This window comes from Natator depressus, chromosome 10, assembly GCF_965152275.1.
Source record: "Natator depressus isolate rNatDep1 chromosome 10, rNatDep2.hap1, whole genome shotgun sequence".
Classification (NCBI taxonomy): Eukaryota; Metazoa; Chordata; order Testudines; family Cheloniidae; genus Natator; species Natator depressus.
Genome location: NC_134243.1, coordinates 79296297 through 79318954, shown reverse-complemented (window position 1 = coordinate 79318954; position 22658 = coordinate 79296297). Strand labels below are relative to the sequence as shown.

Sequence of the window (22658 nt, the reverse complement as noted above, 5' to 3'; positions counted from 1 at the left end):
TTTTGGCATGCAAGGGACACTTTTAAAACAAATTTTATTCTAAATAAAACTGATGTATGACTCAATGAACAGCTCTGTGGATTTTGGAAGGAGATGTCACCCTTCAAGAGTTTCTCTGTTACTGAATGCTAAGGACAATCTGTTAAAAGGGATTTCTGAAGGTTGTGTGTGTAATCCAAATTACTTGAGGAGGTTTAGAACTGAAAATACTCAGTGTGTGTTTAAACAAACTGAAAAGCAGTCCTCTTCCACTAGCCTGTCTAGACGAGAGACTTGAGTGTTTGCATCATAGCAACTGGTGGCATCATCCAGCCACCAAACACAGAGTTCTTTTCTTAGGTGTCTATAAGGCCATAAAATGGTGCAGGGTAAATATTGGATCCTGCACAGAGTTTTTGGCAGACAACTGTAGGAAGAACTTTCTCAGATGCTGTTGAAAGTTACTGATAAACAGTATACACTAAATCTAAATATCTTCATGAGCTAGGATTTTAAACTGTTTGTTTTTAGAAGTGAGGTAAAAAGGTTTTTTTTAAATTACATATTAATCCAGATTATTTTGGTTAAATGTTGTAGTGGCCCCTGGACTATACTTCTATGACCATGGATTTGCAGACTAACAGTTGGTCACATAATACTAGGGAAGCCAGAATCAAGATTTGTTTGGCCTTGCATTATCTTAAATCCTTTATTTCTTTTGTTTTCTGGTTAAGTGAACATTCTTATCAAACAGAGTGGACTTTGATTACATTAAAAGCCATTAGTTCACTCTGACAACAGAAGAGTAATAGGACCAAAAATGATAAATCTTGCTAAAATAAGATGAAAGTTGTCTCGGAGGTTCTATCATATAAAACTTATTTATAAGAAAAGTAGGTTACAGAGTTAGAATATAGGTGTGGAGGAGCCAGTTTGTGAAAAACAAGGTTTATGAAACTAGATTAGGAAATTCTTTTACAGATTAGTCATCTGTTATCAAGGTCAAATCTTACCCTCTAATTCCTTCACTGCCTTCCTCTTCCTACCAAGCTCCTCTGCTTCAGTGTTGTGCATAACACTTTTGTTTACATCTGTTATGTGCCATCCACTGATGTGTTTGAACAGCTGCTCCCTCCACCTCGTATTTGTTCCAGTCCTTCCCATCTTGCTTCAAATCCCATGGTAAACCCCATTTTCACTATGCTGTCCTTGCCAATGAGACTCTCACCTACCTGTATTTAAACTGTTCTCCCATATATTGTAAATGGAATTCAATCAAACTTCTTGGGCAAGAAACTTGGAAAGCACTGCGAGTTAGGCCCTTAGGTGCTTTTGAAAATCCTATTAAGCAGCTATCTATACCTTTAGGCACCTAAACACTTTAAAAATCTGACCCTGAGAACTGAAAGACTGCATATTCCATTTCCAGTCCTCTGAGCCTTCTGGTCCCCACAAAACTGTAGTTCTCCGATAGATTCACATTCATGGGTACAGTTCTATAACTTTTTCAAACTTTATGATTTTGCCCAATATGATCCCAGTTATGCTGACTATTTCAATGCTATATATTTGTAGTTCTTTGCTACTAATTATAATTTAACTCCACCAGGTGGCTGTCAAGCTATGTGATAGCCTCGGCCCTAGAGGCAGTACTAATTTAAATGTTACTATAGGCTCAGGTAGTGGACTATTTAGGAGTAAGTTTTCAAAGTGTTGGTTGGGACTTTAATTGCGGCTCCCATAGAACTCCATATAGGAATCTTGTATAATCTGTCCCAGTGTGTATATAGCTCAGACACTTTGGTTACCTTCCCAGACCCGAGAGAGAGCTCTGTGGAGCTTGAAAGCTTGTCCCTTCCACTAACAGAATTTGGTCCAGTAAAAGATATTACCTCATCTACCTTCTATCTCTCATATCCTGGGACCAACACTAAACTTCTGACAGCTGATAATTTACTCCATCACCTTGTTGTGCATTGTCAGTCATAGTCAACAACAGTTTTTGATGACTTGGCTAGTAGTGACATTGGTTGCATGTATTTCATTCCACGCCCTTATAGCTTGTATATTCTTAAAAAGATTGGTTTCAGAGTAGCAGCCGTGTTAGTCTGTATTCGCAGAAATAAAAGGAGGACTTGTGGCACCTTAGAGACTAACCAATTTATTTGAGCATAAGTTTTCGTGAGCTACAGCTCACTGCATCCGATGAAGTGAGCTGTAGCTCACGAAAGCTTATGCTCAGATAAATTGGTTAGTCTCTGAGGTGCCACAAGTACTCCTTTTCTTTCCTTAAAAAGATTGTGAACCGAGTAGAGGTTACTGGTACAGCCTCTTGCACGTATATGAAGTTGGAGGAACATACTTAAACACTGAAGTAAATCTGCAAGTAGGTAGGCAAAAGTAACAGGAATTCTCCTTTTTTGTCCCAGCTGGTAGTTGGATGAGCACACATGATAGAAGCCAGGCCTGCACCTTCAGTATTTAAGCCGCCGCCTTATTCCTTCCACAAAATATCCTTAATGAGCTCCATCGTGTGCACTGTTAGATGGAATCCTGCATAGCATACTTCAGGCTAGAAAAAACAGTATTAATTAAAATAACTTCTTAAAACTTTTCTGTAACTCTTGCTTGCTACAGCATTGATCTCCATGGCTAGCATTCGTCTAGGATATAGTAACAAGTTGGGAAATAAGCTTTTGGAGTCCATACAAGTATTGGTGGTTTTTTTTAATATCTATTCTGAGTATTACAGTCCAGCTAAACTTAGCCTTATGTCTAAGACTTTTCTAGATGGACTGTACTCTTGGTATTGGCTTTACCATCTCATCATTCATTTCTCTGATTTTTGTATAGGTATCATTGGAACAGAAGACCTTGCTGCAGATGTGTCTACAAGTGGGGGTGTGAGATTTTACCCCTGGACAATAGACAATAAATATTATTCTGCTGATATTCACCTGTGTGTGGTACCAAACAAATATCTTGTGACAGCAGAAATTGCTGAATCTGTCCAGGCATTTGTGGTTTACTTTGACAGCACAATAGTAAGAATGTTTTTTGTTCCTCTATATTATCTTCTCATGCACTGTAGTTGGGACTGTTAATATAATTAAGTCATCTTTATGTTCCCCAGATCCTGTGTCAGGCTGGTCCTGTAATGCAAGTTAGAGCAGCCTTAAATTATGCCTGTTACCAATGGTCCTAAGAAACCATTATGGCAGCTAGGGAAGCCACAGTTCCTTGCCCCACCATCTTCCCTTACACCAGTCCCAGGACAAGAGGTAGCATAAGAACTGGTACTCCACCTGTATGCATCAGATATTCCTGCTACACTGGGGCCATTCTCCTCAGACTAGTTACGCTGATTTTAGAGCTGTTTGATGCTAGTTGTGCAAAGCCTGGGATCAGGGCGGATCTTTGTAAGGATTCACCATCATCCCTTTAATTAAAATAAGAGAGCCCCAACATGGCTGGAGTCATCCAAACAGTCTTCCAGTAATATCAGAAAAGGCCAATGGGATTCCTAATATTTCTAAGGCAAAACAAAAAACAAGGAGAAAATGTCTGTTTGGGGTGGAGAACCTTTCACACCATGAACAAGAAAGGGCACAAATCTATTTCAAGCTCCCTCCCATTTGAGGGACACCTTTCACCTGGCACTGCAAGACTGTCTCCAGATAAACAGTCTGCAGCAGCAGCAAAGATAATTCATTAGCTTCAGTGATGCATGAACTTTAAGCCTCATTGAAACTGCTTAAATGTTAAATTATTACAAAGGATTTTTAATTTATGTAATCTGAGCTAGGAATTCAGTTAATTTGCATATTTTGATATTTAAGTTCCAAACAAGTGAGATGAACTCCGCCACAGAGGACACAGGATATTTGCTATTCCTGTTTTCTCTGGTTAAAAATGCATAGTTTTAATATATTAGTATTGTGAACCTATCCTAAAATATACCAACTGTACAACAGAGATGAGCTGGCATTGCTGTTGGAACCTTAACCCTCTCATTTTGTGACTGTCTTTTAACCATGCGGCTTTAAGCATTACATTAACAGGGTTTTAAAGATTCATTTTAAAGTTGCAAAGTGCTTTGAGGTATTCATACAAGAACCTTGTTTCCTCCAGAAATCTGGTCTTGAAAGTGTCTCTACATGGCTTCCCCTGGCAGAAGAATGGTTACCAGAGGTTATGATCTTGGTGTGTGACAGAGTATCTGAAAATGGTAAGATGCTAAAGTTTGGCTGGAAAAAGTGATCTTGCATGCTGTTTGTTTTCTTGGCAAACTTACTACAGCTATATCTTCCGGTATATGGATAAGAGCTTTAGATTTGATAGGGAGGAGCTGAATTACTCAAATGGCTGGTAATTGGATGGAGCCTTTTACTTTAATTGCAATTTAAATCCAACCAGGTTGGCAGTGACAAACGTACCATCTGATGGCTGCTTATTTGTCTCCATGACACACTTGGGCTGGCCAGTTCCTAGTGGCCAGGTGTACACACTGAAAAGTCACCCCCACATTTGATATCTCTCAACACCACTGCCAATATTCACTGGGAGGTCAAGTTACTGAATGGGCTGAAATACACTTGCCTGTACAGGTGGTCCATGCAAGTCAGAGTTGGGGTATATCAGTAAGATCCTGGGTACTGACTGCAGTGTGAAGACAGAAGTGTCAGCCTTTTTGGGTGATTTTCTTGTGTAAATCCATTTTATTGTATATAAGTAAGCTTGGTTCCTGTGTTGGCATGTATTGTGCAAAGCAAATTAATTTAGCTCAGGATCAAGCCCTTAGTAGAAGTAATCCCTGTTATGGCTTTTCATTTACATGTCAGTCTCAGCTCTAATTGCAAAAAAACAAGAACTTATACATGATTTTTGAAGAGGGAAGCAGAGCAGTTCAAGATATGGTGCAGTTTAACTCGAAAGCCTGTAGAATCCTTATTTGTGATGTTAGTAATGGACAGAACCAGACTATTTCTGTACTTCCTTTGTTATGAAAGAATCCAAAGCGAGGGGACAGATTTGGGGGGTATAAAAAATTCTGCACATTTGGTATTGCAGAGTTTAAAAAATTAGACATTTAGAAAGCAGTTTATGTTTCATAACCTTAGGTGTGAACCGACAAAAAGCTCAAGAGTGGTGCATCAAACACAGTTTTGAACTGGTGGAACTGAGCCCAGAGGAGCTGCCTGATGAAGACGGTAGGGTTACAACCTGTTGTTTTTAGAACGAATAAAATTACAGCGCTGATTATGGAGCAGTTGAAAGGGGCTTTTAATTTGATTCTGTACTACCGGGGTGTCTGTGGAATACTGCGAGTTAGAGTGGTGCTTTTCCTGTCAGGGCTAGGAGGGTTGGTTGTTTCCTCCAGGGTTATCTCCTCCAAAATACACTGCTGTTGATGTAGCACCTACATCAAAACTATGTTTTGTGCTCGCTCTTCTGGCTCTGTAGCAGCTGTTAACTAATCCTAGTGCTGTGATTATATACTTGATGGTCATGTATAAAATAACATTTATACTCAATTTCCAGATCCATTTGAAACAAAAAAACTGGTAGAGAGAGTCAACGGGGGAGAGAAAAAGTATTTTTAGAGCTTTGAGGACTTTTAAAAGCACCAAACATAAAATACAAACGTTGTTTAATGATCTCTTGTCTTCGGGCTACAAAATTACCTTTTGAATAAATTTTAGTTTTTTGTTTGGGGGGTGGGGGGTGTGCACGCACGCGCGCGCGCACACACACACAGTCTTGCAGGAAACAAACCAGTTTCAGAATCACTTGTATGTTCAAAATTAAAACCCATGAAGCAAAACCGGTTGTGTGTTGTTGACATCTGTGACGAAAAATGTAATATGTTCCGCTCTTGTGGTTGAGTTCTGGCACCCCCTGACACAGATCTCCCATGTGTGTTGAGAAAAGGAAAGTGTTTACTACTTCAGTAGAGCCAGCACCATCAGCTATATTCCCAAGCATCAGTTATTCACTAATATTTATATCAGTTCAAATACACTGAAGGCAGTGGGAATGCACAGCTGTCAAGGAGAGGTTAATTTCACCTGAAGAATCTCTGTGCAGAAAATTACAAGGTTCCATATTTCACAGGGCCTTCATTACTGGTGCTGTACAAGAAGGAAAGAACCCAACTTGTCTTTTAGATCAGTTTGAGTTTGCAGGCCTCGCAGTTAGGGAAAAGAGCTTGTTTTGAGTTGTAAACTGAGCTCAACTGATACAGAAGTTACTGGGAGACAATTATGAAACCCCATGGTATCATTTTTAATCACTTTTCAGAGTAGAATTGTACTTTAAAGTTACTAATGCTTTCTTTCAGTGGAAATTTCTTTTAAATGTACTTTCTTTTTAAAGTATGACTCACTTGTTTAGATGCAAATAAAATAAGTAATCTTAATAATCAGCCAGGATGTTAGTTTTTGAGTGGTGATACATAAACTCTAGCTCTCGTACCTGTCTAACATTAAAATATTGAATCACTGTGACTCAGACATTGAAGGAAGTACATTCTAATGAGTAACTTGTTTCCCCTGTAAACCTGTTACATGAAATGCTTACCCAGGAACATAATAAAATGGATGCAGCACATAAATAGTGCCAAGAGCGGTTTAAAAATTACCAAAGGAGCTGCTACAGCTGACTCGGAGCTCTCATTACGAGTACAATATCAGTCAGCTACTTTTTGTAATGAGAGCCGGAACTATTAATTCAGCCTCATGACAGTCACTCCTGTGCTTTGTCTCCTGAGAGACCCTGCTCTTTGGCTTTTTGTTCGTATTTTAAACTTAAGGGTCACTGTCACCTTGAAATCTATTTTTAAAAGGCGTTAAAGGTAATGTAATTTACTAGACCTGCCCCTGAGTCATCCCAGAAATGTTCGCGATTTTTTTTTTTGCAGTCATATTTTCCTATCCTGAAATGTTTCTCTCTCCCCTTTTGCTTTGTGAGAGACCTCCACAGAGGAAACTGACTAATCCAAGGAAATGGTGAAACTGACTATACACAAAGTGCTGTCAGATGCACACAGTAAGCAAACTGAAATAATAAAAATGGCTCTCAGGTTAGAGTAATTTAAGGAGCAACTGAAGTTACAGGTTTTCAGAGACGTAATTTTAGGCTTTCCCTGTAATCCTATTCCAATTAATCAATCAAAATATAATCAGGCTTTTTATAGCGTTTGTCGTAGAGCTTTTAAATAGTAGAGCATGGACATTTTATAACCGGAAATGGTCAGCTGGCCAAACATCTCTGCCCTATTTAACTAGTGAACTGCAAAGGGAAAAAAATGGGGTTTGCCTCCTTTGTTGTGTATAAAGATCAGATTGTTGGAGGGATGAGGGGTTGATTGCTTTTTACATTAAATATTCAGGACTCGTCATAATTCTAGCAGTTTTTCCCATCAAGAGCAGAACAGATAGCAGTACTACAAGTGACACCTGCCACCTGCTTCACTATAAGGGGGCGTGATTTCAGTTCATAGCGTTGCACTTCGTAGCACACATACCTGTAACTCAAATGTCTCAGCAATATGCAAGGGCAATTTTTGTTAAATATTCAACATATCCAACTCTTCATTTTAAGGCGGAGAGAGCTCAATCAATGTTGCTTAGACCCATGGAAGACAAGGCGATGAAGTAAAAAATTTAAACACCTGGCAAAAATGTAGGGTATCAAAGAGGCACAAAGGGACAAATATTTTTCCCTAAGCAGGTTACTTTTTACATCCCTTCACTTTCAGTACCAGTCTGCTCGGCAGCATAAGACAAGCACTCACACCTGATAGGTATTCAGTGGTTAAGTATGTAAGAAAATTTTCCAGTGATTAGAAGAGGTCTGCTCAGGCCTACTTCTAAAGCCTAACCTAATCCTTAGAGGGTTGACTCTTTTCAGACCTGACCCTTCCCGCCAAACCTGTCAGCACCACTGCCACCTTTTCCTTAGAGCTCAGCCTAGTGAGGGCTTCCCACAGCCCCTCTTACCGTGCAATCGGTCTCCAGCAGTTTCCTACCCATGGGTTCTGTGCAGCAGCAGCTGCTGCATGCTTGCTTTACTTCTGCCAGTTTGCTGGACAAGTCACAGCACCTCTCACTCAGTGCAGCGGTGGGCCTGAAGCTGCCACCACAACACCCCGATGGGCAGGGGGAAGTGATCAGAGCCTCCCTGACCAGACCTGGAGAGAGTTGGATTGTTTTCTGACCTGACACAACCCTGACACTGGTAGTCAGGTCCCTTTGGGTTGGGTTGCACGCTCTAGTAATTGGAGTCTGGGACAGAGGGCTGGTCTCTGTTTCATTTCTACTGTTGATGCACCACGTGACCGTTTTCCAAGTTTAATTTTCTACTGTCGTGCATGTTAGGGTTCAGAATAACTTTGATAGAAATTACATGAGTTTTGTCTTCTTCGTTTAGATGACTTTCCTGAGTCCACAGGGGTGAAACGAATCGTACAAGCCTTGAACGCCAATGTCTGGTCTAATGTAGTAATGAAGAGTGGTATGTAACCAAGGCTTTTCTCTGGTGTAAAGCTGGAATTCTGGATAAGTTAATGCCAATAGTTTTCAGTTCTTACAGCTAGAGTTTAAGTTCAGCAGGTTTTTAAAGTGGAAGTACTAGATCCACACTTGCAAAAGGGTATATAAAAACAGAGCTCCTTCTGAGTGCTTTTGGGGGCTGGCTGTTCAGCAATCTTTTCCAGGTGTCTGGCCTTAAAAGACTCAAAATTTACCATCTCACAGCATTCCCGCTATACTCAGAACTGTTATGTTGTAATGGTTGTATTCAAGCATTCCTTGGTGGTCTTCGGTAAGATAGATAGATCAGGGTCAAATGAAATTAAAGCTCATTCAACCAAAGCTCTGGCAGTGAGGTGGCCTGCCTCCCGTCTGTTCTGACTCTAAAACTTGTAATGAAGCCACCTCTAGTTCAGTGCACTTGCCTATCAAGTTTATATTGCCTCACACTGAGTCACAGATCAGTTGTTCTTACACTTTAAAATAGTGGCTAAAATAGGATTGAAGGAAGAGATTGGATTTTCTGAGGAATTCATTCCATGTGTCCGACTTCGTGGAACGGAACGTTACCCTCCCTCCCCAAATACACCCCAAAGTAGAAGCATAAAATAGCACTACCCTATGGTATTTTTAAAATCAGATATTTATACCCTATATTTCTACTGACTCAGCTACTGGTAAGCCAGTGTCCAGACATATTCCATCCTGTACCATGTATTCCAGAAGGCTGTAGTGGAGACTAAGTTAGCGTACTACTGCTAGTCACTCTTCATAAGATGAGTTGGGTGTGAAAATATACAAAGCTCTCCATTTCTGAGCAATAGAAGCTTCAGAGTCTTTGGTTACATGGAAGTACTTGAGAACAGGAGCAAACATGGAAAAATCATCTCCTCCGGCACTAGGCCATCAGGTAGAGACTGTCAGATTGTGGAAATATCTACTTAGGCTTGGGCTCATTAAAAGGGAGGAGAAGTGCTTGCCTAGCATACTTTATTTTTGTAGTATAGATACAACCATCTTTTCAAACAAAGAACCCTTCAGTTGCCCTTGCAAGTGCATAGACTATCTGAGAAAATGTAGGAAGATGGATTTTCAAGTCACCTCCTCTCTGGCACATATTTCTCTACTACCTTGGCTCCTTCTCCCTGTCCTCCCTCCCCCACCCCACACAGTGACTGAGTATTGAAAGGTCTTTGCTAGTTCCTATAACCGATTACCTAATGGTAGTGTTTTTTCCAGTACAACATGACTAAGTACTAAACTGGAAATAGATTGTTTTAAATTAACCTGGTGACTGTCGCATTAAGTCAGAATGAAATTTCAAAAAAGGTTCCAACTTTTATATAGCTGTGAGTGCGGTAAAACCAATAGCCATCCTGATATGGTGTAAATTATTTCATTAGAGTGGAAGACACTTATTTTGACAGCTTGTTTCCTGGTTTTACATCCTGCATTTGACAGATGTTATATTACCGAAGAGCAGGACTCAGTCATATGCTGAATTCTACATTGGGGGGAAGTTCCCACACATCACTAGTGTATTTTGTAAAGGTCAAACTTCTTTAGAATCCAGATTTAAAGTTTCCACTATGCAATAACTACATAGCATTGCTGTACATTACTACAAACATGTCAGGAAATGAACTACATTTGGACTCTCTCGCAGCTTGAGCATACTTTCAAAGGGGCACGACCGAGCTCAGTGTGCCTAAGTAAAACATTGTACAACCTGTAACAATCCTTTGTTTTCAACTTCCTCCTGATCCTTAAAACTGGCTGTAGCAGAAATAAAATCTTAGCTTCTCTGTTGGCTGACCCCTCTACCACCAGTCAGTGGCTGCCTGGCCTTGCTGCTTATCCTTCTTTGTGTGAGGATTTTTACAGGAAATGATAGGATGATTGCATAATACTAAGGATTTCTTCTACTAAGGATATGTACCATACCTTCTAAACTAGGATTGGCCATCAAGGCTACATCACAAATACCTATTTTAGTTGCTTTACTTTATTTAGTAGTTGCCTTACTTTAAAATCAGAAGATTCAGCTGTTTTTTACATTTGTAAGAAACTTGTTTTAAATAATGGCTTTATAAAGAATGAATATATTAAATTAATTGTTGGAACATATACATGCTTTCGTTTCTCCAGCAGTTCAAATTGTAACTGGAAGAGCCTACTGGAGCCTTCTTTTCTCCCTTTCCACTAAGAACATGTTTGATGCCTCTTCCACACTCATCTCATAAATAAGGCAGTACAGCTCTCTATAACAGAGCGAGATTATAGAGCAAAATGGGTACTTCAGTATAGGGTTGAATGGTTACAATTCAGCCACATTATTGTACTGAAATAACTGTTTTGTGAATAAAGCCTTGTAACTGTGAACTAAGTGTCACCGGTGCAGCACTGTCAGCTTGGTGTACTTCAGTGAAGGGAAATGCAAAACGAAAGAAAAATAAATAGGCTTATCTGAGAGGCTGTGCAGAGTTCCATCCTCTGGCAGGGGTAAAGCAGGTCCTTACCTGTGTTTGGTCTTGGGAGTCAGATGGCTCTGTCACCTCCGGGGGTTAGGAGGGGCAAACAAAGTTCTTTGATATAAATAAAACAGTCCCTATTCTTTGATGTTCAGGATCAGGCTGAGGAAGTGACTGGCTCTGCTGTCTCCTTACAATGGGGGAAGAGGAACAGGATACTTGCTGCTTTCATTTGAAAGACTCCTCCAGCTGACCTCCTTTCCTGCTTAAGTACTTGTTCCAATGAGCCCAGGTGGAGACTGAGCAGGTTCACTGGGGTGGGGCCAGCTAACTAGTTCTCTCCTTTTTGCAGGGAGCTAACCTCTTCTCTGCCTGCTGTAGTGAGGTATGTAAGCCCTATTGTTTGAACAAATGCTGACTGTTAACTTCCAGTGGGACAAAGCAGGCATTTTTACTCTTTTACCCAAGATAAGGATTGTCAATCTATCACTCTGATCCAGGACTAATTATTACCTATTCTGAACCTCAAACCAGACAATTTTGGGGACAAATTCCACATCTTGAAGTGGAGGAGAAAGCTGTTTAAAAGCTGCTCAGCAGTGTAGTGTGTTCATTTTGCAGTTGTAGAGCAGGATTAGTGGGCAGAGTACAGCTGAGGTAGTCAAAGGTGCAAAGTTAACACAATCTTCAGCTGGATATGGCTACAACAGATGAGTGTGGGGGTGGGGAGAATGTTTCAATAGAAACCAATATAGTAAACATACCTTGGCTGCCAAATAAGCAAGTGCAGTGCTCAAAATGATGCTGTGAACACAGCCAGCCTGCAGTTCACAGCTGTTGCAAACTTTACTTTTTAACTTTGGCATTTGTGAAGCTGTAAAGAATCTGCTGTTGATAACCTAATAGAACCATAAATTATGCCAGTTATTTCTGAGGAAGGGATTTAGCTAATTTTTGGCTCCTGGTTCATAGGAAGAATACTTTCTAATGCTTTGCCCTGTTCCAGAGCTGTGCCCAGACGATAAAATAATTTTGACATCCAATAAAATGAGTTTGTAGGGAGACTTCTCAAAGGTGTAACTGCAACTCCAAGGTCTGTGTCTGCCTACTCACAGCTTTAGAGAAACACAGCTTCCTGCTCCCAAATCATTGCTGTATGGGGCAGTACTTTCAAACCAATATGTCAAGTTCCAAACAAGCTTGCAGGAGAGGGTGCAATCCTTGTGTCATTTCTCTATATAACATGAGCTCTAATTATAGAAATGAGAAGCCAACAAGAACTACACTATTACATCGCAAAATCCATGCCTCTGCACAGGCAGGGATGTTCTCTCTTGTACCGGCTGGACAATAATGTCCAGCCTACTTTCAGATGACTCAAACTGGTTAATAATCTTTCGTTTTTACCACTTCTCCAAAAGACAGCTTTTGCACAGCCTACAGAAACTTTTTAAAACTACTCTCTGTTGGGCTGTGGGTTCCAATATATTATCACTTCATCTGATGCTAATTTAGTTGGCGGCATACCTCAGATGCTTTCACGCTTCTTGCAGCCCAAGGTTTTTAAGGAGATTCAGTCAGCTAGACTGATTCACTTCTTCCCTGGGGCCTCTGGCAAATAACCTGTTTCATCAATAAAACTGCATACAGCAGAGCCAGTTTAAACAAATACTTGGTAAAAGACTAAAGTGGATTTTTAAAAAAAATCCATCACTAAACTCAAGCACACAATGACAAATTTTATTAAAGGGGAAAGGAGGTCTTTGGAATTATTTGAGGGATTTTTACATGTTTTCCAGCTAGCTGATGATTTTGGTTTAAAAAAAAAAATCTTGTATAAACTACAAATTGAATTGGAATGTGTATAAAAATTACATCATCCAAGCTGGAGCCTAGAGTTAAGTCATTAGTGCAATGTTAATGTAGGGCAGACTTCTTTTAAAAGTAAAAAAAAAAAAAGACATGAAATCTCGCATTTTGAATTATAAACAGAATGTTATGTTCTTCTAACTTTTCAGTTGACTAAGCCCTCTGTTACTAATAAAATACTTGAAGTGCTCTGAGTCCATTATATTCAGCATGCAAATAATTATAAATACTTTTGTCAGTACCAGCCCTGCAAAAATATTAGTCCTAACATTTAATGTTGCTTGTTAAATTTGTCTCTGCTTAGTAATACTTAGCAGTTTTAAAACCCATCATGCTAGAGGTCAGAGATGGGAGGGTAATGAACTAGTTTCAGCTTCATGTTGCTGGCTTGGTAGGATTTTTTAAAATATTGTTAAAATACACCATGTGTTCATAAAAATTGAGTGTCCAGAACATCGTACAGTCTGAGTAAACATTGTACTGTGGCCAATGGACCCGTACGTTAATCCTGCATAAACTTAAAACTATTGTTCATGACATTAAGGTGTGTCAGATTTAGAGGATAGAGCTGTATATAAACAAAGGCTTTTGTTGCATTTCCTTTGCGGAATAACAGGCATTCACCTCCATTGATGCTGCCTATGGTACGTGAAACAAACTCCACCACCCTTGTTAATCACTAGTGTACTCTCCTGCTGTGTTCTGAAAATCATACCGAACTGTGCTTCTGTCGGGGGGGTCTGGTGGAATCCAAGCATTAACTGGTACTTAGAGACCAGGACATACAATGTCCAGGCCCACACTCACTTTTTAACACCTCCCACAACCCTTGTCCCCACTCTCGTCACTGATTTTAACACTTAGAAATAATGCTGCCATGCCAGTGGGACTCAGCCCTGCAACTAGTGGGACTGCTCGCATGCACGAAGGTAAACATGTGCGCAAGGGTTTGTAGGCTCAGGGGGACAGTTGTGCTAGGCCCCAACCTTATTTTAAATCAGCATCTTTTAGGTACTTCATTTTTTGTAAACTATACGGGCATAGGTTTGTGTCATGATTTATATACTGCTTTAGCTATTCCCTGTAAAAGACTTCATCCTATCTGCTGAACTGCTCTTTGGGAATAGTGTTGCATTTTCTGTTAATCTAATAGCTGTTTTTCTTCAGACAGGAATCAGGGCTTTGGCCTTCTCAGTACGCTAGCAGGTGCAAACTGCAGCATTGGGTCAGAAGAGAACCAAGATAGAAAAGTAAACGTTCTTATTTCTCACTTTTTTTTAAATCAGTGTTTTTCCTCCCTGCCCCCCCTCCTCCCTGTCACACAATGTGATTACACCCTTTGTCTTCCACCTTCATTTTCTTTTTCCTCAAAGGACACTTCATGTCCTCTCTAAATACAGTGGTAAAGGAAATACCCTCTGTAAATGTTATGAGGCCTGAAGACTTGCAGCCTGCATTTTTCTCAAGAAGAAAAGGAGGACTTGTGGCACCTTAGAGACTAACCAATTTATTTGAGCATAAGCTTTCGTGAGCTACAGCTCACTTCATTGGATGCATACTCAAGATTACCTGTAAGATGAATGCCCTTAGTAACGGAACAGCTGTCAGCTCATGGCTGCGAGCTGTTACTGAGCACAAAGGAACTGTGCTGTGCAACTTTCCCTGGTGAAACTTGGTTGAATTTTCAATGTGGGTGTCAGTCATAGGCTGTCTGACATTTGTGTAAATGCTTTCCCTCAGACAGCAGGCTGGAGCCAAGAAAAAGTTATACAAAATTCTAGTCAAGATGCTGGGGTTTTTTCATTTATGTCTGGGAGTAGTGTTTGTGCCAGATTAGAGCTACGGTTTGAGAGGTTATTTTTCAAAAGTCCTAAATTGTCTGCAGGAATATCATAGCTCAGAAAAATATGTACCATAGTAGCATTATGTACATCCACAGTTCTATACAGCACTTTGGATGAGTAAAGATACACAAGATAGGTGCTCTGTCCTGAAAAACTTGCATTTCAAGATCCATATGAAACAATCCCTTGAAAAGGCTAAGCTTTCAAGGGAAAACACAAAGCAACTGAATTCTTGGTGTTGCTACACCGCAGCTACGTTTGATGTGTAGCTTTAAGTTTTTCACTCAGCTGAGATATTGTTTAAAAAAAATGATTAAGACTATCAAGAATGCTTCTTCTAAACACTCGTTAGACTTTCATAAATATCTGACTCTCTGAACTCCTATTGGCTTCCTGAATGTTTGAACTGGAATAGAGAGAGAGCTGTTTCTTCTTGGTTATAGTAATAACTGGTAGTTTCCCTGACAGCCCCATCCACCAGCAGTGGACAGAGCAGAATCTCATTTAGACAACAGAGGAGATGCAGCTAGCACAAACAACTTGCAGATTGACAGCATTGTAGGTAAGTTCTTCCTTTGCTTAGTAAACAAAATTCTGATGAGTTTTACAGGGTGAGGTAGAAACTAAACCATGATGTGTACAAAAAAGGAACATTCCCAAAAAACTGTGTGGGAAGAGAGCCATTACTCATTATAACTGGATGATTTTGTGGCTTAGTTCTCTGGCCCATAGGGTAACCAATATCAGAATAGTTTCCAGTTAGAAACTGCATAATAGTACTTCTCTAAAGATACCACGTTGACTGGATGCCTGCTCTTGGGACTTTTAAGCAGAAGACCAAGAACGGGAACGGAGTAAAAAAAAAAAAAAAAACCTCTTCAGATAAGCGGAATTACAGATAAGCAATTTCTCCTTTTTTTCCTAGCTTGTTTGTGGCAGAATCTTGCTTTAAAGAGACAGTACACAAATCTGTGCCTCATTTTTTACATGTCCTTAGCCTTCATTGCTGTCAGTAGTTGACATTTCCTACCATTCGATCAAAGATTTTAGCATATGGTTGTATTCCCTATTAAAAAGTTGACATGATGAACAACATGCACATGCAGGCATATATGCACCCCTATGCTGGATAGTTACAGAAGGCTAATGGTTCCTGGCCATCCCCATCCTCTCCCCAAAGATAATAGCATAATTGGGGTTGGGGTTGCCAGAGCCCCTAGAAACTAAGTAACCCTCTCATCAAAATCATGCCTCTTTTTGAGAAACCAAGGCCCAACCCGGCCGGGAACAGATTCCCTCAGAATTTAAGACAGAGGTTCCACTTGCCATATTGCTAACTCAGAGCATTCAAGTCTTTCTCCACAACCATGAGGGCTAGAAGCATTTTTTTTAAATGAAAGCTGAGATCCTCCTGCATGACTACAGGAGCTGGGGCTTTAAGTAAATCTCAGACCATCACCAGACTATCAAGTTGTGAGAGCTAGCAAAACTACACTTATCTCAGCCTCATCCCCAACCTACTCTTCAGATCACTGGAAGAGAACATAGTTCCATGGATGCCTCTGCTTCTGATGGAAAGAGGTTACAGGCTTAGTTCTTTTACAGTATGGAAACAAAACTAAAAATATATATTTTGGGGTTAAGACTAGATTTAAATTGTTCCCTGTTCACAACATTGAGTGTATAAATGTAAAAGTCCCTAGCTTCCAACGTACAGTATTTAACTTATTGGGCTGGGATGTATTAGAGGGGACTAATATGAGAACTTTTAAACTACCTGGTATTGAGTGCTTAACAGGCATTGTCCAAATCCTAGTCTTCTGGGGATTGATGGTGATGTTTAGGCAAAAACTAAGTCAGCACTTCGATTTGTAATGATCCCCAGCCATTTCTAAGGCAGATAGTGTTAAGACCAGCAAGAAAACTTGTTATATTTTGACATTTATAGCAATTTTAAACCATGTTCTTGAACTTTGTCAGATTTTAAAACACCTTGTAATGTGTGTCACGTCAGAACCGAGTAACATAGTAATTAATGCCATGAACCAATGGAAAATTCAAACCTTTTATCCATCACATTGCAAAGGGAGCCAGGAGTCTTTCACTAGTACTCCATATAATGTTTAATATCCAGCAATTTATCATCAAACTAATGTGCTATCCAGCAGGAACAGTCCTGCTTAGATCAATGTTAATATACTTATTTCAGATCCCATGTTAGATACGGATATTCAAGAGCTAGCCAGTCTTACCACAGGAGGAGGAGATCTGGAGAATTTCGAAAGACTGTTTTCAAAGCTGAAGGAAATGAAAGGTACTGTAAATGAAGAGCACACCATCAGTGACTGAACAGTTAATAGTCAAAAAGCCAGTTAGCAGACCTGGGAACTTCATTGCGTCCATGTGAACATCTTGAAAGTTATTCTTGTAATGGTTGAAATCTTGTTGAACACTTTGATCTGTTGTACTTCCCTTTTCATCTTATCTAGTATTGATCTTGAAAGCAATAGTCCTTTGTCAATCAAACTCATCATTGTAGGTAAATAGTGCTTTATTTTTAAGAACATCTAAGTAGGTCCCACTGGAGTAGCTCAAACATTCTGCACTAGTCTATCATGATCTTCTACTCCACAATCTTCTATGAACAATTCCATGACAAGAATTATGTGATTAAAAAAAAAATAGAACTTCATGCTAATCTTAAGGTTTAAGGAGGTTTAGAAATGGTTGTGAGGTGGAATCCAAAATACTTAAAACCACTGAATTTCTAGCGTAGTTGAATTTTGGAAGTCCTCGCTAAAGTCTCCACTCTCTCCTTTCCCATGATTTTCCAGTAGTTCAGAAATGACTTTCCAATCCCTCCTGGAGCACTGCAGTAGGCCATCTCTGTTTCTCTCAATGCTCAGTAACTCTGCTAACCCTTGAGGGAGACAATCTAACATTACTCTTCTTTTCCCTACAGACAAGGCAGCAACATTGCCCCATGAACAGAGAAAACTACATGCAGAGAAGGTGAGGTGTGAAACAAGAACTTAAATTCTCCAGAATTCTCCAGCTTTGCGTGTTCATGTTTCTAAATAGCAGCTACTCTTGAGGACATTTAGCAAGGAATGACTATTTCATAAATAGAAAAATAGATCTGCTCCTGGAGTTTTATACATATAGAGCATCTTCCAAACAGAATACAAATGATCTAATCTGGCCAATGGGCCTGCTGCTGATCTCCCAGGAAAATGGCAACAATCTGGAATTTTAAAGTTGAGGGAGGGTTACAGTTATCGGAAATTCAGAAATCATGGAGTAGAACTGAAGGCTTGAACCAACTCCATTGAAGTCAGTGGAAAACTCTCTGACTTTAGTGGGAATTAGATCAAGCTTTAACAAATTTCACAAACAGATTTTATCTTGCAGAGATTCCAAAGCCCTCTAAATTGTCACACCCATTTTGTTGGGATTTTAGCCAGAGAAAGAAAACAACATTTCAGCGAGAAGTACTATATATAGCTGTCGCTACAGAGTTTAACTCCTGGTCACTTTACATTTATCAGCATGTAGCACAAACTTCAAGTGTCTTGAGCTTGTTTTGCTACCTTTGACCCACAGGTGGCCAAAGCATTCTGGATGGCAATTGGAGGAGACAGAGATGAGATTGAAGGCCTCTCCTCAGATGAAGAAAACTAAGTTCTCTGTAGCTGTTTGTAGTAGACCTGATGCAATATCCTAAAAGTTAATGCTGGACGTTTCCGACAAACAACTCATTTTTTGCTGAAGCTGCTATTGGACTTTGTTTGCTTAGAAATTAAGTGATCCTCCTTGCTTATCATTGAGTAACACATTCCATAACACCTGAAACTGCATTAGATTGTGTTTGTTCTCCTGCCTGTATTCTCTCTGTGTGGCTATATTTTTAAGGCAGTGTGTACCATCTTTACCATAAGTAGCAAACCAGTTTATATTTTCCAAATAACCATTTTTGTTGTTTCCTTAGTTTTTTAAAAAACAAATTCACCATCTGTCTTTTTTTCTATGAGGTTGTCAAATCAGTACTTGAATCTAAACTCAAGATTTGAGGCCTGGATTGGTCTCAAGTTTTTATGTAGCTTTAGAACTAATTTACTGGTTTAAAGGAACCAGACTTGTTTGAGCCAGGAAAAGAAAACTGCTGAATTGCACGCTATTGAGAGATGGTAGAGTAAGGCCACAGAATTAGTCCTGTTAACTGATTGCCATCAATGTTAAAAATGACCTAGGGAAGGGCACAGGCCTAGTGCTGGTGAATTTTATCCTAAATGCTGAGTAAAAGCCATCACCTCAACAACACTAAATTGTCACATGACATGCCTTACAGCCTTAGGCACCTGTATTTAATCGGGAGACTAGAAAGTATTAGAGCACCAGCAAGGGGGAGGAGTATTGCTTTGTAGTGGTATTCAGTGCTAGAAAAAGTATAGTAGATTAACAATGAGCGTACTTGGCAAAGTATTCCTCTTCCCCTCTGCCTCATTGTAGATGCTCAATCTGAGTGTCTCTTTTCCTCCCTGGACACTAGGAAGCAAAGATTGACTGGAGATACATTTAGAGTATAAGCATATCAGGCACCATTGAGATAATCACCATGAAGACAAGAAATCTGAAAGGAAGAAGGTTGGGGATGTGGGGTAAGAAGGTAAAGGAAAAGCCAGTTACCAGTTTAGTCTACTTTTCTCATCAAACATAACTAACCCTCATCAGAGAGCAGATAGGGATTCAGTGAAAGGAGGTGGGACCTACCTTAAACAGTGGCCCATAAAATATGTCATTCATGCTAACTTCAGCAGAAGAGAAAAGCCACTTTAGATGATGCAACCAGCCGTCTTGCAACTATTCAGCACAAGAGCCAAGGCTTCTCTAATGCTTCTCAGGCTTGTCATGTGCAACACTCTGTATTCCCTAACCCACATGAAAATAGTCAATGTCAAGACAATCTTTTTTACTTTGAAAAGATAGAGAGCTTTTACTTTTCTGATACTTGAGCCGCAGTGTAAATTAAATTTTAGGGATTCTTGAGCCTATACTTTCAGTGAAACTCCATAAATGCATCCATAAAACCTGAATTTCTGGAAGCCCTATGACAATAGGGTCTTTTGCATCCACAGAACTTGGTCTGTTTTGATCCTGGGTTAGGATCAAATGATGATGAAACAGTAGGGTGGCAGGAACACTCAAAGCCACAAGTCAAAACTGAAAATTATGAAGCCATTATGAATAGCAACTAATGCTGCTTTGATCATAGTTGAGGCTCATCTGTAAGGGCTTGCCACCTGTGATTCCATCACAGCAAAGTGGACCTTTTTGAATGGTGGTTTCTTTGTATGGAGAGACCTTACACTGCTTCCTGCCTCTGTGTCCAGTCATTTGTGTGTTTCTCCTGGGACTGACTTTGCAGGAGCCATGGGAAAGTCTCAGACCTCCTCAGGCAAGAGTCTAAAGTGAAAGGCTGCAGGGATGGATCTGATTCCTTGTACGCAGAAGACTGTGTTGGGAGGCACTGCTCTCTCCTTAGAACCATCCTCCCAGTCAACAGTGTTGGAAATCAAACTGAAGGGGTTTGAGACAACTCTCCGCATCAGCTCTCTTGTTCTGTTCTTTTCCATCTCATCCTGTTCTATCCTCTTCTCCAAGCAGAAAGAGCTTTGAGGAAGAGATCATGGAGTTATATTCTGTTGAGTTATAGTCTTTCATGCCTCCTTGCTTCGTGGAAGGCAGAGACTTTACCTTTGCTAAATATTTGGTCAGGTGGTGGGGAGGCATGTGGCAAAAGAGTAGAGAAGACTCATTTAAATACCCTAAAGAGCAGCATGCATTTGAATGCTCCCTAAAGCAGATTCACATGGTACATCTGGCCGTAGTTTAAAATTTAAGATCTTGACTGACTTTTTTTAAAGTGCTGGCAGCTGAAGCAAGAGACACCAGTAAGAGGTAAGAACCCAAGGCATGCAGGGAAGGAGTACACCAATTCAACCTAACCACCCTGTCCTCCTGCTAACGGGGAGGGATATTTGGGGTAGGGACGGAGGGGGGTGAGAAGTCTTTAAAAGACCAGCACAAGTCGATACGATTGGCAGTATTTGATCAGGAAAGTGCCAGGACTCCCGAACAGCAGTAACTAGCCAGGATTGTCAGCACAGTATGGGGAAATGAGTACAGTATGCACTTCCACTGGCACTAGTGGTCTAGCCCCTGTAACGGCCATTCGTTTCAGCGGGTTTTAACACTTGCCCCAACGTGTCAGCACATCAAGGAGTGCTCTGAAACAGCTTAGTGCTGTAAACTTGTATCCCAGCAGTTGAAGCACTTTAAACAAAAATCTATTCATGAGTCAAACTAGCTGTTGTGGCTAGAAAATAGGATGGAATTAAGTTCAGCGTTTCTTAGATTATTGAATTGTATTTTTTGAGAACTTGTGTGGTGGTGTTTTTTTCTGTTTTTTGGCTGCAAAATTTCTTACAGTAGAGGTTTTAGAAATTAATAAAGCAAGTGTTAGTGGAAAAGCAAAATGAAAAGCTGCTGTATCCTTTTGTTTAGGGTTTTCTTTAATGTGTAAACTAGCATTGTAAACATGGGAATGGGCTGATTAAAATGCTATTTAAATACATCTGTAACAGTTTGGAAATCAATTTTAATCTCATGTTAGTAGTTAAATAAGGACATGGCTTGCAACAGGTGAACTTTCCTTAGCTCTTGGAAAACCGGCATCCTAGTGGCTCCATTGAGCTTTTGATCAGGCCCTTTAGTAGTCTACTTTACAGCTTAGGGTAAAGCTAGTGGCTACCAAAAATTCCCTTTGCAATTTAAATTGGACAAGTGTACCTCCCTCCTGCTTAACCCCTAACACAGGAAGGCACTTAAACACTTGACTTTAGAGGGACTACTCACATGGTTAAAGTTAGGCACGTGCTTAAGTACCCTGATGAACTGGGCCCTTAAGCAGTTGTGCAGTACTGCTGTATACTGTCAAATAGCTGCTGGTTTTTTCCCAGAAATAGTGTCTTGAAGGATCCCAAAGAAAAACCCTGAAGCTGCAATTAAAATTGAAAATGTCAGTTACTTTGGCTCCAGGGCTACAACCTTTGCAAGTCCGTTTATCACCAAACCCAGCTTACAAACAGAAACCCTAACGCTAAAAAGGATTAAGGTGAACATTCCAACCCCCCTCAAACCTTTGCAATCAAGAAAATTCAGGTGAGGATTTTAGCTAAGTAAACTTGGGCTTCCACAAGACACCAATAATTAGCTTTTAATATGGTGTAGCTGCTACTACCCCATACAATATGAGAAGACATACTATAAAGGGATAAACTTTCAGAGATCCCTCAATCAATTTCTGTGTTGCTACTTCTAGTTTAACCTACTGGTCCATGGAGGATTGGCTGGTCATATGATTCTGGCTGACTTCAGTAGAGAAATAACTGAGCAGATGGGAGTGAGGGAGGTAACGAACAAAAGTAGAGTGTGTGTAATGTCACTTCTCACTGAAAGGACAAACTGCACTCTAGAAAGCAAATGGTACAGAATCATCATCTCAGTATTGTTTTACCATGGATGCAGCTGTTGAACATGTTCCCAAATTCCAGAGGAGCTAGTCCATCCAAATGTAATCTCCCTATTAAAACATAAACCACATTACAGGAAAATGTTGTAAAACTCCTGGATTACCCATTACATTTTGTGAAATGAAAGCAGTGGAACTAACTTTAATCTCATCCATTCGCTTTAGTTTTATGCGATTCAAAAATGCAAGCTTTAGTACTTCCAAAAACTTGAGACTTTGCTCAGTTAGAAAAAAGTCACCATCATTTATACTGAGTATAAATGGAGATACTTGCATCTCTTGACTAGCAGTCACTTGCCTGGCTTCCATCTGAAATTGTCCCTTGCGCTTTTAATCCACAATTGGGATCTGCAGAAGTTGGTTAAAAACGGTG

The 22658-nt window shown here is 40.0% G+C and overlaps 1 protein-coding gene across 3 annotated transcripts in view; it reads left to right on the top strand.

Moving 5' to 3' along the window:
* AAGAB (alpha and gamma adaptin binding protein) overlaps positions 1 to 21317 on the top strand; it is a 28582-nt gene extending 7265 nt beyond the window's left edge. The window contains exons 2-10 of one of the 3 annotated variants that reach the window (XM_074966604.1): positions 2833 to 3023; positions 4111 to 4207; positions 5100 to 5189; positions 8410 to 8493; positions 14018 to 14100; positions 15163 to 15256; positions 16904 to 17008; positions 17657 to 17706; positions 18298 to 21315. In XM_074966604.1, coding sequence (XP_074822705.1) covers positions 2833 to 3023; positions 4111 to 4207; positions 5100 to 5189; positions 8410 to 8493; positions 14018 to 14100; positions 15163 to 15256; positions 16904 to 17008; positions 17657 to 17706; positions 18298 to 18375 — 872 coding nt within the window. In that variant the 3' untranslated portion in view covers positions 18376 to 21315. Of the gene's footprint in view, positions 1 to 2832; positions 3024 to 4110; positions 4208 to 5099; positions 5190 to 8409; positions 8494 to 14017; positions 14101 to 15162; positions 15257 to 16903; positions 17009 to 17656; positions 17707 to 18297 lie in introns of all 3 variants that reach the window. The other 2 variants (XM_074966606.1, XM_074966607.1) reach the window with 2 other exon arrangements.
* Positions 21318 to 22658: the final 1341 nt, after the last annotated feature.